Here is a 14,627-nt window from a genome sequence, read left to right on the forward strand (position 1 = left end):
AGGCAGCCGGTGGTAGTGGTTCCGCGGCTGGGGGTGAAATAATGGGGGCGGACGAGCCCGACTCGAAACATTGATGTTGCCCGGCGCGCTTACAAACACACCGACACCAATCGAGCATGGCCTTTCCTATAGAAAACCAATCCAGGGGGCTCCGTTAGCTAGGCGGCCGGTCGGTTTCAAAGGGTGGGAAAGGGAAGCAAGACGGACGAACAGCGCAGGGGAGGAGAGGCTGGTAGTCGGTACTGGAAGAGGAAGAGGAAGAGGAAGAGGAAGAGGAAGAGGTTGGGGGTTGTAGTATACCGGGAGAGAGGGCTAAAGGACTACGCGGGGTGGCAGAGGGAAAACGAGGATATGTATATATATATGTATATATATATGTATGTCGTACAGCACTCTATGCCGTCGATGTGGCTCGTGTTTAACGCCCTTATAAATGTGTAATGCGTATGCTTGAAAGGTGGGGAAGAGCAGAGGACGTAGCCGCAACTCGCCGGCCGGGTCGTCTCTCTCTCCGCGTATCGATAAACGATCAATCAACCGGTACACCTATGGACCAGACCAGCGAGAAGGGCAAAAGAGAGGCGGCGGCAGCGACGGCGGTGGTGACCGGCGGGGAGACGTTGGATGATTAGACGAAGAGGTGGAAGAAGAGGAGGAACGGGAAGATGGTAGGGGTGAAAGGGACGAGAGAGAACGAGGTACGATGGTGGGCGAAGATGGGTACGCGAGAGCAAGCACGGGGAAGGGGTGGAAGCGAGAGACGGGAAGAGGGTGGAACGAAGAGAGATCGCGTTCATTGCGATGGAACGAGAGAAAGAGAGGTAAGGGTGCACGGCAAGAGAGCACGGAACAAGCTGGGGGAGGGTGGTGGCCCGCAGAGTATCGACCCACCGTGGAGGAGAAGGTAGCTAGGGTCGCCGTCGCCGGGTTTTGTTGCTATAGCTGTGCTCCGCGTTCCCGTCTATGAGGAAGCTGTGTGAAGACCTTCGGAGATCCGGACGCTCAGCGGAGAAACGCGAGCTTCCTCGAGGCGCCATTCAGTCCAATGCAGACAAACTTACGTACGTACATAGCGCTCTATCGATGGAAGAATTACTCTTTGTCTGAATTTTCCTACGAAGTTATGTTAGAATAAGATTCTCCTTTAATAAAACACAAGTCTCTGTTCTTGAGACGTAACGAGGATTTTAAAAATCGATTCAAATATCCAAGGATTACATCTTTCACCCTATCCTCATACATTCAACAGGAATACCGTTCCAACTATCCCGCCATTCTGCAATCGAAAGCCATCTTACCTCCGCGTCTTTCTGCCTCCCGCCAAAGTTTACATTTGCCCGGGCCTAGCCGGACGACGAACCTACACCTCTTCATCCCCACGCCCGCCTTCAGGAAGTCTCCCCTCCGGGAGCCGGGAAACCGCGTCATCTTCCATACTTTCCCTTATTCGCGACCGAGACGTCTCTTCCAGTACGAACGAAAGAATGCGAGCAAAGGGGTGGGAAAGAGGAAAGAAAAAACGAAGAAGAAGAAGCAGACAGAGGCAGCGTCACGGTCGATTCGAATTACCAGCGACACGTTCGCGTGACGGCATTCCGTAGGAGGATGTATCGCGATCCGAATCACTCACGCTCCGTTAAACCCGTTAACGACCCGGGCCCGGGCGTTGAGAATGCGCGAGCCCGGAATACGTCCTCCAATTCTTCGTGGTCGTTGTCGCGGCACGATCGTTTGTCCTGCTCGTTCGTCGCGGACGAGAGAGCGCGTACGAACCGCGAGCGCACAGCGCTGTTTCGCCCTGGCCCACCACCCTCTCGTCTCTCTTTTCATACACCCTCGGTTACCTCGTCTCTTCCAGCCGGTGCATCCAGCCACCCACCAGTCTCCCATCCATCCGAGCGCGCACGCCGCTCAAGTACCCATGGAGGGAACAATGCAACCAGCGAGTACGTTACGCGCCAGCGAATCTGGCTATTGTAGGATCAGGTGGGTCCGTCAGTCGGCAGTGAGCCCGTTGGCTGGCTCTGCGGGGTGTGGCCACATAACCATAACCGCAACGATCTCTTTCCCCTTTTCCTCTTTCCTCTTTTTCCCTCCCTGTTCCCCTTTCGCAATCCGTTGTCTCGTTTGCTACCACGCGTCTTCCTCTCGCTCTCTTTTCATCTATACATCGCACCAATCGGTCTATCCTTCTCTGTTGCGAGTTCACGCTACTCGGTGCTCTGATAACAATAGCTATTACTCTCTTTGTCGCACTGTGACGCGCTATCGCGCTCGCGCTGCTCCGTCCCTCTTTCCGCTTGCGGATTTCGCGAGTAGGCAGCAGGAGGTAGGGATACGCGGCGCGCGTACGGCACCGAGCTCTACCAAGCAAGCGCATCGCCGACCTATTACAATGGCCAGCCTTCCTAAGCGTTTCATTGTCATCGGCCGCGTGCGCCACTCTGCCCATGCGTCGATGCGCACAAACCATTGTTTCGCCGGAATGGGCGGCCCTCTCTGCACCGCGACGCCATCGACGCTTGCCACCTCGATGCTGTGTCGTAGACGTGGCGCGGCGTCGTGACACGCTGATTTAACAGAGTAATTTTCGAAAGGAACGAACGTTGCTTTGTTTCTCGTAGGACGAGATTGCGATTTTGATGGAACGTAATACGATGATAGTTCGTGTTTAATGTTTAAGACTTTTTAATAAAGCGAGATGATTGTCGTTTAAAAGAACTCATCGCCTCTCGATTTTTGTTCCAATGAAAGACGAACAAGCATGAACTTGTATGGATAAAACCACGTGTTATTAATAAGCATGTATTTGCTCAAACGCAGTATAACAAAATCTACAAAAAGCCAGTGCATCAACAATTTACAGTTATCAACACCGTTCTCTCGCGAATCCATTTCATCGCGCCAATTTCACCGAAGCAACAAACAAGCGACGAAAATCAAGAGAAGGAGATCAAGCGCTGCGTATTAAAGCGAAAACACGGCTCTCGTAAAAAGAAGGAACATCGTAAACAGGCTGGCCATTCGACCGCGTCATTTCCGTCGCGGAATAACATTTAATAATTCAACGTAATAAAAACCGCTGAATAGAGTTTCTCCCTTCCTTATATGTAGAAGCAAACACCTAATTATTCTTCGATGAGCTATAAGAAAATATGTATGTATGCCATTATCTTCTGATTATTCCGTAAACCAGAATTCTAAACCAGAATTAATTAAACATTTTTAGTGCTCGAATGCGAAGTTTGACCAAAGATTTCGATATGGATGATCTTCGTTCGATCGCGAGCGCGCCAGAGTCGATGATTTACGTGAGTCGGTTCTTCCAGAACGAGGAGAGCCCCGTCGGTCGCATGTGATTCCACGTGACAAGCCGTGGTACGAAATCTCGTTACGCGAAGACCAAACAAAACGACGAATTCTCGGTGAAAACTGTGTTCATTAATAACGGGCCGCAGGTATCGTTGGATCGCGGCACGTAGATAGCCAACGTTGGAACCGGTCGCCAGGGATAACTCGACACGCGAATCTCGCCAGATAAGCCAGGGCATCGTGAAGTAAATCAGATCCGTTCCCTCTGTGCGCCTGTGCATTCTAAATGTAATATACGGAGGACGCCGGGGACAATCAAGCAGTGGACTTATATCCACGGACGCGGTGGATAACGACGTGACCGGATCTAGTAGTAGTTGGCTTTAACGAGGCCTGTCAGGATAACTTCATCGTCCGCTAAATAAAGGGATCGTAGAAGTAGTTTAACGCTTTATCGACGAACCACTTTTCGTTAAATGTAAGATGATTCATAGATAACGATTGTTAAGCACGATGTCGTATATGTACTTCGTGTAAAAGTATAATCAAAGAGTTTTCGATCTTTGATCCAATATCGTTTATTGAGGTCAACTTGAATAACTGGCACCTATATCGCTGGATGATCGAGGAAAGTTTTGCGAGCAATAACCAGAAAACTATTTTGATTCGAAGTATTTTACCCAGAGGTACAACTTTCTTAACCAGTTTCGCTATTTCTTCATTACTATCGGATGATTTCTAAGCCAGGATAAAATTAAAGAATTATTTCCATCATCGTAATTGTATATTCTACAGATATAAAGGAGACATTACTATCTAATTTTTCCCAAACGAAGAAGCCTATAAATCAACAGGTCGAAAGATCAATTCCTGTAACAGGTGAGAATTGTCGATACCAGGAACCGTCTAAGTATCTACCGTAAAGATGCCTTTTCTAAGAAACCGTATATATTCTAGCGGCCAAGCATTCTTATATCCCTCCACTTAATCACACGGTACACAAAAGTCAAAGGCCACACCCACCAATGCGTCTAAATTCTCACGAAACGAATCTACACGAGGCATTATCATTAGCCACAGTATTCGGTCAACGCGTTAACTTCTTTCGGAAAAAATAGCGCGCGATATTTTACACCGGTTTACCGATTATCGCTATGGATTATGCTCGTATGAAGTTAAATCGATCTGTGAAATACGCGCGATTGCAACGCGAACCATTCGCAAACCTACGTGACTGAATAGCATTTCGAAGTGTAGAGATCCGATTGTAGGAGAACGCAAATTTTTACTCCAAGTCACATTCCAGGACAATAGGCATATTAGCTTGCGCGAAACGAGTTCTACACCGAATGGTGTACTGACTGAATGCTTTCTATCTTGTATCCGGAAAATTCTCCCCTTCGTTGCGACGTAGAAATCGACAGCAAAAATTTGAAATGAAATTTTTTAAACGGTCGCGTTATTACCATGTAATAACGAACCACTTAGAAGCCAAACTCGTGAGCTCTAAATTTTCTAAAAATTTCTTAATTTTACCATCGAAATATCTACGTGATTAATGTCTAACTCTGGAAAAACCGATCACCGAATCTTAACGAAGTCGATCAGAGTTTGACGTTCGTATAGTTCTTGTAACGTCTGCGAAACATCATCGACAACTCGTCGATTTCCTCTGGAAATCGTTCCGACAACGTTCGTTGAAGACCGAACGACTAAATCAACGCTTTCGACGCGGTTTTTCTTCCCACGTTCATTCTATGGACCGCCGTAACGGGCCGTATGCTCACGGTGGAAATTGCAGTCCTGTCTGAGCTCCGACATCGCGAACTCCTCCGCCCCCCATCTCCTCTTTAAAGCAGCGCGCGGACGCGCGTACTCGCTCGCGAGCACGCCGCACAGCCTACTGTTACGCTGTGCAAAAATCGTCGCAATTGCGCCAATAAATCTTCCACGCTAATGCCAGGCCCCGGGAGAAACAGTTATCAGATGCTCGAGACACGATGCGCCTTTAACAATTTCCCGGCTATTATGCTCGCCACTCATTAACGATTCGCTGGACTCTCGATGGTCTAACGGAGGTTCTCGTCTCCCCACCATCCTGCTATCCGCGTATCTTGGCCTGGTATTATGGTAACAATATATCGACTCGTAATGTATTAGACGTTTACGCGTATGGAAAGATACCATTTATCTAGTGCGTGGAACTATGTGAGAATGGATAAGGATCGTAAGTGAGCTCACTTCTGGTGTTTCTATTAGGTTTGTGAACGTGAAATGTCGTACTGTCGAATGAGGCTAGAGGCATAAGTAGTCTCTTTCAGGAAGCATCGTGTAGGTGGTTGGTACGTATAATTTCTATATAATTCTATCAGCGAATATCGTTCTTTAGATTAGCTTTCTCAGTTTAGTTTCGTTATTAGTATAAGTTTCTTCTTATTATTAAGTTCTTATTTATAAAGTATAGGTTTATAAAGATTGAGAATGAGAAAAACTGTTGATGAATTACGTTTGTTTTATTCAAATTTCATATGGAACACTTCATTCAATTTTTCTACTCTTCTATAGATAATTAAATCACGTTATGTTACTAGTAAAAATACACACGAATGCTATAATATCAATTAACTTTCAACAAAATATAAACATCCACTATATCTTCCAATAATTTCATCAAGATCGACAAAATTAATAATACAAATATCTTGACAAAAAAAAAAACATCAACTTGAACGAATCTATCTAACAATCTACTGCTCGTTAAGTATCATCGTCTTCTCGTGTCTCTCAATCGCGATGTTCTTGATCGTCTCCCATAGCATGGGGTACGGGTGTATCGTCCTAGCGAAGTCGCCTCGACTTAACCGGTATAGCTCGCATACTTCAACAGCGACCACGCTGGCTACCCTCAACTCGTTGGGCATGACGAGTGCGATCTCGCCGAAGTATGCGCCGTCCTCCAAATGGCACACTTCTTTGCCCGAGTTCGTATAAATAGCTACAGTACCGGTAGCGATAAAATACATACAATCACCCGGTTGATTCGCTCGCATGATCACGTCGTTGGTCAAGAAGATCTCAGACTTCAATAGCGCCACGATTCGACCCAGCAACGACAATGGTAAATTATTAAAGAACGATACGTTTTCCACTAATTTACGACACGAGTGCATCCTGATTTCGTGACGCATCTGGATCGACAACGTATTAATGACTTCCGTCTCGCGGAAGAATCGATGTTGAAAACGAAACTCGTAATATTGAATGATCCTTCTCTGAGAAGGATATGGTAATTGTTTGTGCCTCATGTACTGTCTTAGCTGAGCCACGGTACCTTGATACCTGAGACGAGAGCTGTTGTGTCCTTTAAAGAATTGCATTACTCGCGTAATGAGGAACCAGGGCGCGATAATACCAAACAGCTGCAGAAAGATAATTAAGTAAATATCTCCTACGTTCTGTTGATACGTATACAACAGATCAGCCCTCATAAACGTAGATATGGCGCGTAGGCTACTGGCCAAGTATTGCTGAGCCCTATGAACCTCCCACAGTTTATTCACTTCGATCCAGGAAGTATTGGAGGGACGTTCTGGTTGATGTATGGAGGTAGTCACTATGGGTATCAACCAGTGAAAGCAAGATTGCCAATGTAGTAACAATATCATCCATAAGAGTACCAGACAGAACTCTTGAAGAGCTAAAGGGATATCGTAGGCAAAGGCCAGCTTGTCGACGTAGGAACTGAGGGAGAAGACACGAAAGATACACATGAGGGATGTCGTCTTGCGAGCCACTGTGAGATCCACCCATCTGGTTAGATAGAAGAGGTCCGTTGGAAAAGAACCAAGGAAATCGGGGAAAAAGGTGCTGTGTTTCATGTAATGACTGATTATCTTCCTTTGTTCTAGTACCGTCGAGTGCGTTTCTTTATTGAAATATCTAAGAGCGAAACGAGCATTTTAGACGAATTTTGAAATACTATGTGTGTTGTAAATTTGCAAAAAAAATTTCTAAATTACGGAAATTTTCATTAAATGCCAATTGTCTATCCTTATATCCTTTTCTTCTGTGAAAGAAATAATAAATAGGCATGATGGTAAAATGATTCTGTCATAAATGACACTTCAGCCGTAGAGTTTGTTTGCAAATCGTTGTCATTAGGTTAAACCGTGAAAGTCTAAAATCACTGTCTAATACACTTTTAATGTATAGTTACGTAACGTTATGGAAATTATAAATGATTTAGTGTTCCGAACTTACGAAGTTAAAGGTAATCGGTCAAAAGTCAGAAAATGTTCAGTCAACTTATGATCACCGCTTTCGATAAAAAGTCTTAGTAATTAACACGTTCACCACGTACGTCTCGGATTCGAGTAGGCATGTAATTTTACGATGTACGTGCGATACCGATTTAGGTGCGGGATGTGAATACGTAACAACGCGAGTTAACGTTCGGAAGCATGCAGATTTTTCTATTCCACTTTCTAATTTTACCAGATGTATTTATGCATCCAAATGAAAGTTCTGTCATGTCACTGTTATTGTATGTTATATAACGTAATTATTTCTAAAGTCTGGATGAATATAAATAAAATCGCCTAAATTAAATAAAGTCAACTTCGTCTTACATCTTTAATCCTTTCATAAGATAAAATAACGAAGAATTCAGAATAGATCATTTAGAAAATAATTATTCCTTTATCGTCCAAATTTTCTCTACACTTCTGGTATCAGATACAAAAAAAAAAGAAAGAAAGAAAAATACATACTTTCAACGTTTTATAGAAAATATAAATTTTATAGATAGTAACGCTATCGATAGTATATTTGACCTGTCCAAGATTTTCTGGCGCTACGTTGTAAAATTATAAAATGTTTCGTTTCTGTCTACTGCGTTTAAAATCGGTCGGATTATCAGTCAATGCTCGTATCGGTACTCGAACAAGTTTACCTGCAGTGACATCGCGACGAAATTCGGAACAGGCACACGCACGCGATACTTGCCCCGTTCTGAGGTTAACCACTACGTCCCCACAGCAGATGAACAGCAAGAAGTTCTTGCTGAGGTTCCAGATCGATGACTTTTTTTCCATTTCGAAGGCGGCCTGATAGGGAACGAGTAGCAACACGCTGGTTATCACGAAAATCATCATGAAGTCCCAGTAGTGCCTGCAATAACGATCCGGAGCATAATGCGCGCGCCAAGTAGACCGGATGCGCTGACAGTTATTGGTAACTTTCACGAAACGATTTATCATCAGGTTAACCGTACGTTTTATGATGCACACTCGCGCGGTCTTTTACGGTAATAACCCTTTTTATCGGGTGTTGCAAGCAGAATCGAGGAGTTGAAATGGTAACCGATGCACGTAAGTACGTACATGAGTGCCAGCAATGGGGATCTTCGGTATAAACGATGAAATGTTGGTTTAAAACTGACATTCGTGATTGTAGCTTTATTTTGTGATAATTTTGAAAATTGGAACGAATTAACGCTGCACATTGTAGAATTTGAAGAAGACTTTATAGAATTCATACTTGACAAGAAGCTTACATTCCTTTTTATTGAAAATTAATTTTTATTTTACCGATGCTGTGATATTCATTATTTGAGGCATTAAGAAGCACGAGTAATTAATCCCAGTTATGTTTTAAATTTCCTAAATTTAGTACTAGGGTACATAGTGTCTAAAGGATTGAACTATAATCTTCGATGGGATTGATGAGTGATTTCTGTGACACTCATTTATTATTTACGATTCATAACAGAATAACGGATAAGTATACCTGAACATGCTAAACGGGTGAATGATATAAGCGTAACTTCTCCAATGACGACGTATTTCGTTGATTATGGAAGCATTGCTTCGAAGAAATTTGTGAGCGGCTGGGTTTTTTCGAGAGGCTAACAGCGAGAGACGTACAGTATCGAATATTCTTTGGATTGGTCCCTTACCAGGAAGGAATACTATGTCATTCTCTTCATCCGGTATATCGCAAACGTGATCCGTATGAAGTATCATAATGTATTAGGATAATATATAATATAAAGAAAAACCCTTGAGAAGGTTAAGTATCAAAAATGAATGAAGGCAAGCATAATGAAATTATTAATATATCAGCTGGTTCCCTCAGCTAATATTACAATCTTACAATATCGATACTCAAAATTCTCGATTATCATGTGCATAGAAAGATACTTTGATATAATTTGTTTCGTGTTTGAAATCAATTTAAATAGGATGGAATAATTTAAATTTATAGGTGTAGGTGATAACTTTTTTTTACAATTTAACGATGTCATAATTTGCAATTTCCGCGAGAATTAAATATCAAGATTTAAAGGGTACTAGGGCGACATCTACTGTAGGAAATATATATCAATATGATACTGAGAGATTGCCGATCGATGATAAAACAGAACATTTGGATTTCTATGATTACATATTTTTATTATCAACCGTAGATATTAGTAAATGAGGTTGCAGATGGAAGTAAGACAAACCGACGAGGTACAAAATAGACGTGATTATCGATGAGGTAGGTCAATGATGTGACACTGAATGCTTTTTCATGTTCACATTTTTGGGGTTACCTGACCTCCCATACCATATTCGTATCACATGCGATGTTATCGATTCGGTATGGTACTGATTTGGATTAAAATGATTAAAAAGAGGACATCTTATGTTTGCAATGAATTATAGAATTTTATATAATAACTGAGCAGTAACAGTTAAATGATTCGTTTAATTAGTTTCAAATAAAAATGCAACTTCGTATATCTGAAATATAAAAAATGTGAATTTTTAAATATTTTCTATTTTCATCTTTGTATTCTTAAATCAATTATTAATTATATATTACGAGTTGTATGTAGTTTAACTCAGAAATTCGCGACGCAATTTATTGATAACCCAAACAGACAAATAACGCCCAATGAAAAGAGTAACATACCGCCGAAAGAAATAAAAAAATCATTAGAATCTTGCATTTGTGAATAAATATCAATGTATATCAATCAAGTACATCGATCTTCACAAATATACTAAAACTAAGGTTTAAAACTAACGATACGAATCAAAATTATGGCTGAAAATAAGGTTTCAGATTAAAGTTTAAGACTAAGACTAACAAAGAATAAGTCCCTCCTTGTTCCTCGCCGTCCAACAATGAGGCTTAAAATTAACCTTATCTGACTAATCTAGATCATAGAACTAAAACCTATTTAAGAACAAAATTAAGCTAAAAGCAGATACCAAAGATAGATACCAGATAGATACTAATTTAAAATACACTAGATTGCAGGATTACTGACAATCTATCGTATTAAAGATTTTAGCTTGGAACAAAATTTAAAAAATCATACTATAAATACCGTGATAAATCAATTGCTCTATTTAATAATTTAGTATTTAAAAGTATTAGATAAAGGAGCTTTTCGCTCTAAATTGAGCAAAGTATTTTTATGCAGAAAGTGCGCGCAATAGACTTGGACTAGATTATTTATCTTAGGGGTCTAAAGTATTCGCTGTTTTCTCTGAACTCACGAAGAGTCTGCATAATCTGTGTATTTCATATATTCTTCGAAATCAACATTCCAATGAAGTATACCACAATAAACAATTTACGAGTAAAATTAGAATTTATTTTCATAACTTTTTAAATTAACATTTCAGAGACTTTTCCCTTATTTTCTTCTTCTCAAGATGTTTTTATTGTTTTCAAAATCATATGTGGAGATACTGACTTTATCATCTTTGACAATTGAATTGAATATAATCAATAATCATGGACGAGTCGTCCGCAATATAACTCCTATGTTCGCCGTAGCAAATCGTAGAGGGCGTAGGAAATGCTCTGATTTTTTTCGAGGTCGGTATTTCAGAATGTGAGACACGAAATCCCATATAATATCAGGCCTATCCTGTATTTAGTCAATGCAATCACAAACGAAATACAAAATAGATGTGATATGCAATGCTTTTTTGTGTTCCACGTTTTGAGTCACTTGATCTCCTTACCATTTTCGTGTCACATGCGACGTTATCGATTTGGTATAGAATTGGTTTGAATTAAAACTAAAGCATTGTATAAAATTACGAATAAAATATAGAACAGGATATCCTATAATCGCAACGAAATATAGAACTTTATATTTCTGCAATAGTCTAGAAAGTAACACATTTCCCTCACTTCTACGATAGTTCAAAAGGTAAAACTTAATTTAACTAGGCAATGTCCCGGTTCTTCGGTGCTAGTGTTTTCTCTTCTTTGTCATTATTTAATTAAATCAGTAAACCCACCAAAATCGGTCTTGTTTTCATTACAATCCTCATTTCTGACTTTCAAAGTTATCGTAAATGTTCAATTCAGCGTGTAACGAGTTAACCACTTAACCTACAACTACGAACATAGCTCGTAGTACGATGATCGGACCAAACGTAAATATTACGAGTATAGCCCGTAGTACAATGATCGCGCCAAATATAATATATATCAGGCCTGTAAGAATGAAACCGGAATTTGCCTATAGATGGCCCTAGCTGATAATATAGTTATCACTAAACTGCGTCATTGATGCCAAAAGTCTTTGTTGACATCTCACAAACATTTTCGACTCAGAACAATACAAGTTTCATACAACAGCATAGTTCGTAATAGCGTTGAACATGTCAAATTTTGTGGAAGACCTCCGAAAAAGACCACCGAGCTGTTAAAACCTGGCGAAACCGTTAATACTGATCGCTACCGACAACAAATGATCGATTTGAATCAAGCTTTGCGTGAAAAACGACCAGAATATCAAAAGAGGCAACACAAAGTAATTGTGCTTCATGATAATGCACCATCGCATACAGCAAAACCGGTCAAGGAAACGATCGAAGCTTTCAGTTGGGAAATACTTTCGCACGCGGCTTACTCACCAGACTTGGCTCCGTCCGATTACTATTTATTTGCATCGATGGGACACGCACTTTCTGACCAGCACTTCACTTCTTACGAAAATGTACGAAAATGGCTCGATAACTGGTTTGCCTCAAAAGAGCGACAGTTTTTTTGGCGTGGCATCCACCAATTGCCAGACAGGTGGGAAAACTGTATAGCTAGCGATGGGCAATACTTCGAATAAAATATTTTTAATCATTTTCATACAATAAACGTGTATTTTCTATACAAAAATTCCGGTTTCATATTTACATACCTGGTAATATAATATACAGGGTGGTTGGTAACTGAGGTACAAGCGGAAGGAGGTTTTTTTTTTTAATTTTTCTATCGAGACAACGATCTACAGTGAGATCCGTTATAACGTACCGCACGCGTACCGAGCGAAAATTCAAAGTCGATTTTCTCGAAAACAAAGCCTCAAACGAAAAATTTTTATTCTATATTTTTGACTTCTTTTTTCGCGTAGAATCACTCCCTTTCCGCTTGTACCACCAGTTACCAACCACCCTGTATAATAGCTTGTTTACATTTTCGACCCAAAATTCTCGAACGTAAATCATAGATTAAGGGGTTAAGACGAAAATTGCAAACAACCATCGCTCCTTCCTTTGATCGAAAGGAGAGAAATATCCAACGAAATGCTTTATCTCCACGTAAATTGATTTTCACGAAAGCGGTTAAATTCCCATGCATACACCGAGTGCGTGAGTGTACATCTCAAAGTACCATCTAATCGTGTGTGAATAAGGTTCGCGTAAATAATGATATGTAAATTCCCTGTATGTAACTCCTTTGCCTCCCTCGTTTGTCACATCGCACCATTACTCACATCGGCCATGTTTGATTTTCTCCGACGCTATTTGCGTTATATCTTTTTACCCTCTTGTTCTCCGTTGCTATTCCCCTTGTCTGTGAGCATCGATCTCTTTGAATACTTTCTCTTCTCTTCCGCATTTTTCATTCCGGCAAAAAGAACGGATCTTTGCTTACGAAAATCGCGGGTCGCGCTTCCAAGACAGATGACCTTGCCCGACGGTACATTTAAGTGACGTTATATACAAGTTGGTTTTACGAGGGCTCAGGGCTCGGTGGCGTGCACCGCATAAGAACAAATTTTTCCCGGTTGCATATTGCGCGGCGTGGCGAATTCTCCAACGTAACGACGAGGTTTTATGGACGATTTTATTTGTTCACCGTGTATGAATGTATTTTTACGGATGTATTTATTATATTCCTACCGATATCGCGTCCCAGCCATAAAACGTGTACTCGTTAGAGATTCAACGGTTTCGCAGTCGCGCCAACGACCTTTCCCTTTCTCTCTCTTTATATTTTCTTTCCTTGGTCCCTCATTTGTTCTTTTCTTCTTTCTTTTTTTTTTTTGTTTTGCGAGTACATCGACATACGGTTCGTTTAATTAATGCTCGCATGTCAACGAAGACAATGGCGTTCAGCTGTATGGTTGAGGTATCATTACGCACCACGATGTTTAAAATTTCAAAGCTTTCACCGCACACGCTTCATTATCAATGATCGTGACTTTCCCGCGTAGGTAACGTTCGTATGAAAAATAATTCTCTTGTCCCGCGGTGCTAGTGAACCTTCAAACCTGGAATTATTATACGAACATGACCTCCGATTGCATCGACGCGGCGTCGTCGCACAACGCGTACGCGTCGCTGTCAAAGTAAAACACGTACGATAAGATCTGCTAGCAGCGAAGAAAGAGTAGTTCTACAATTATGTCTCTTCTAGAATTACTTGGGTTACGACAAACTCTTAAGGATGAAATACATGACGATGTTGCGATACAATGGAGCATTAATTGGTTTTTACGGAAAGGTAAAGAGATATCAATCTCTTGAAAATCCTAGTTCATTAAAAATCACGAAACTAGCAGAATACAAATAGCTGCATAGTGAATTAAAAACGTTATTTGGAATAAGTATTGTAGTATTTTGATATTCTATCATCATCGTAGTACTGTTATGATCGAAGTGGCATTAATAGAATTGCATACTTCTATATATCAAACGTACCTAATAGCTGAACTAAATATATTGTATGAATATATCACAAATACGTATGTGGGTTAGAGCTAAAATATTCAAAATAGACTTCATTTATTTATGGCCAAGAAATGAATAACCATATCACTGTAGCCCATGTTTGACGCTAGTCCGACATACATAATGGAAAGCGACACATATATGTACGTCTTCGTTCATACGTTATTATTGTCTTACTATGTCATTATTCTCGTTACACATTTTCTTTCAATTTGTGCAAATGGTTTCTACAACTTTTTATTTTAACGTATTAACCGTTTTCCCGATAATCTGATACAAGTGATAATCATCGAA

The 14,627-nt window shown here is 41.0% G+C and overlaps 1 protein-coding gene across 1 annotated transcript; it reads right to left on the minus strand.

The window, feature by feature from the left end:
• Nucleotides 1-5,021: 5,021 nt before the first annotated feature.
• On the minus strand, nt 5,022-7,271 carry LOC138189724 (potassium/sodium hyperpolarization-activated cyclic nucleotide-gated channel 2; the record flags this gene model as incomplete). Its single annotated transcript, XM_069131854.1, has 1 exon — nt 5,022-7,271. A coding segment is annotated over one exon (1,212 nt), but the record flags the coding sequence as incomplete, so codon positions are not given.
• Nucleotides 7,272-14,627: the final 7,356 nt, after the last annotated feature.

This window comes from Bombus flavifrons, chromosome 2 (genome assembly GCF_040668555.2).
Source record: "Bombus flavifrons isolate JBK064 chromosome 2, iyBomFlav1_principal, whole genome shotgun sequence".
NCBI lineage: Eukaryota > Metazoa > Arthropoda > Insecta > Hymenoptera > Apidae > Bombus > Bombus flavifrons.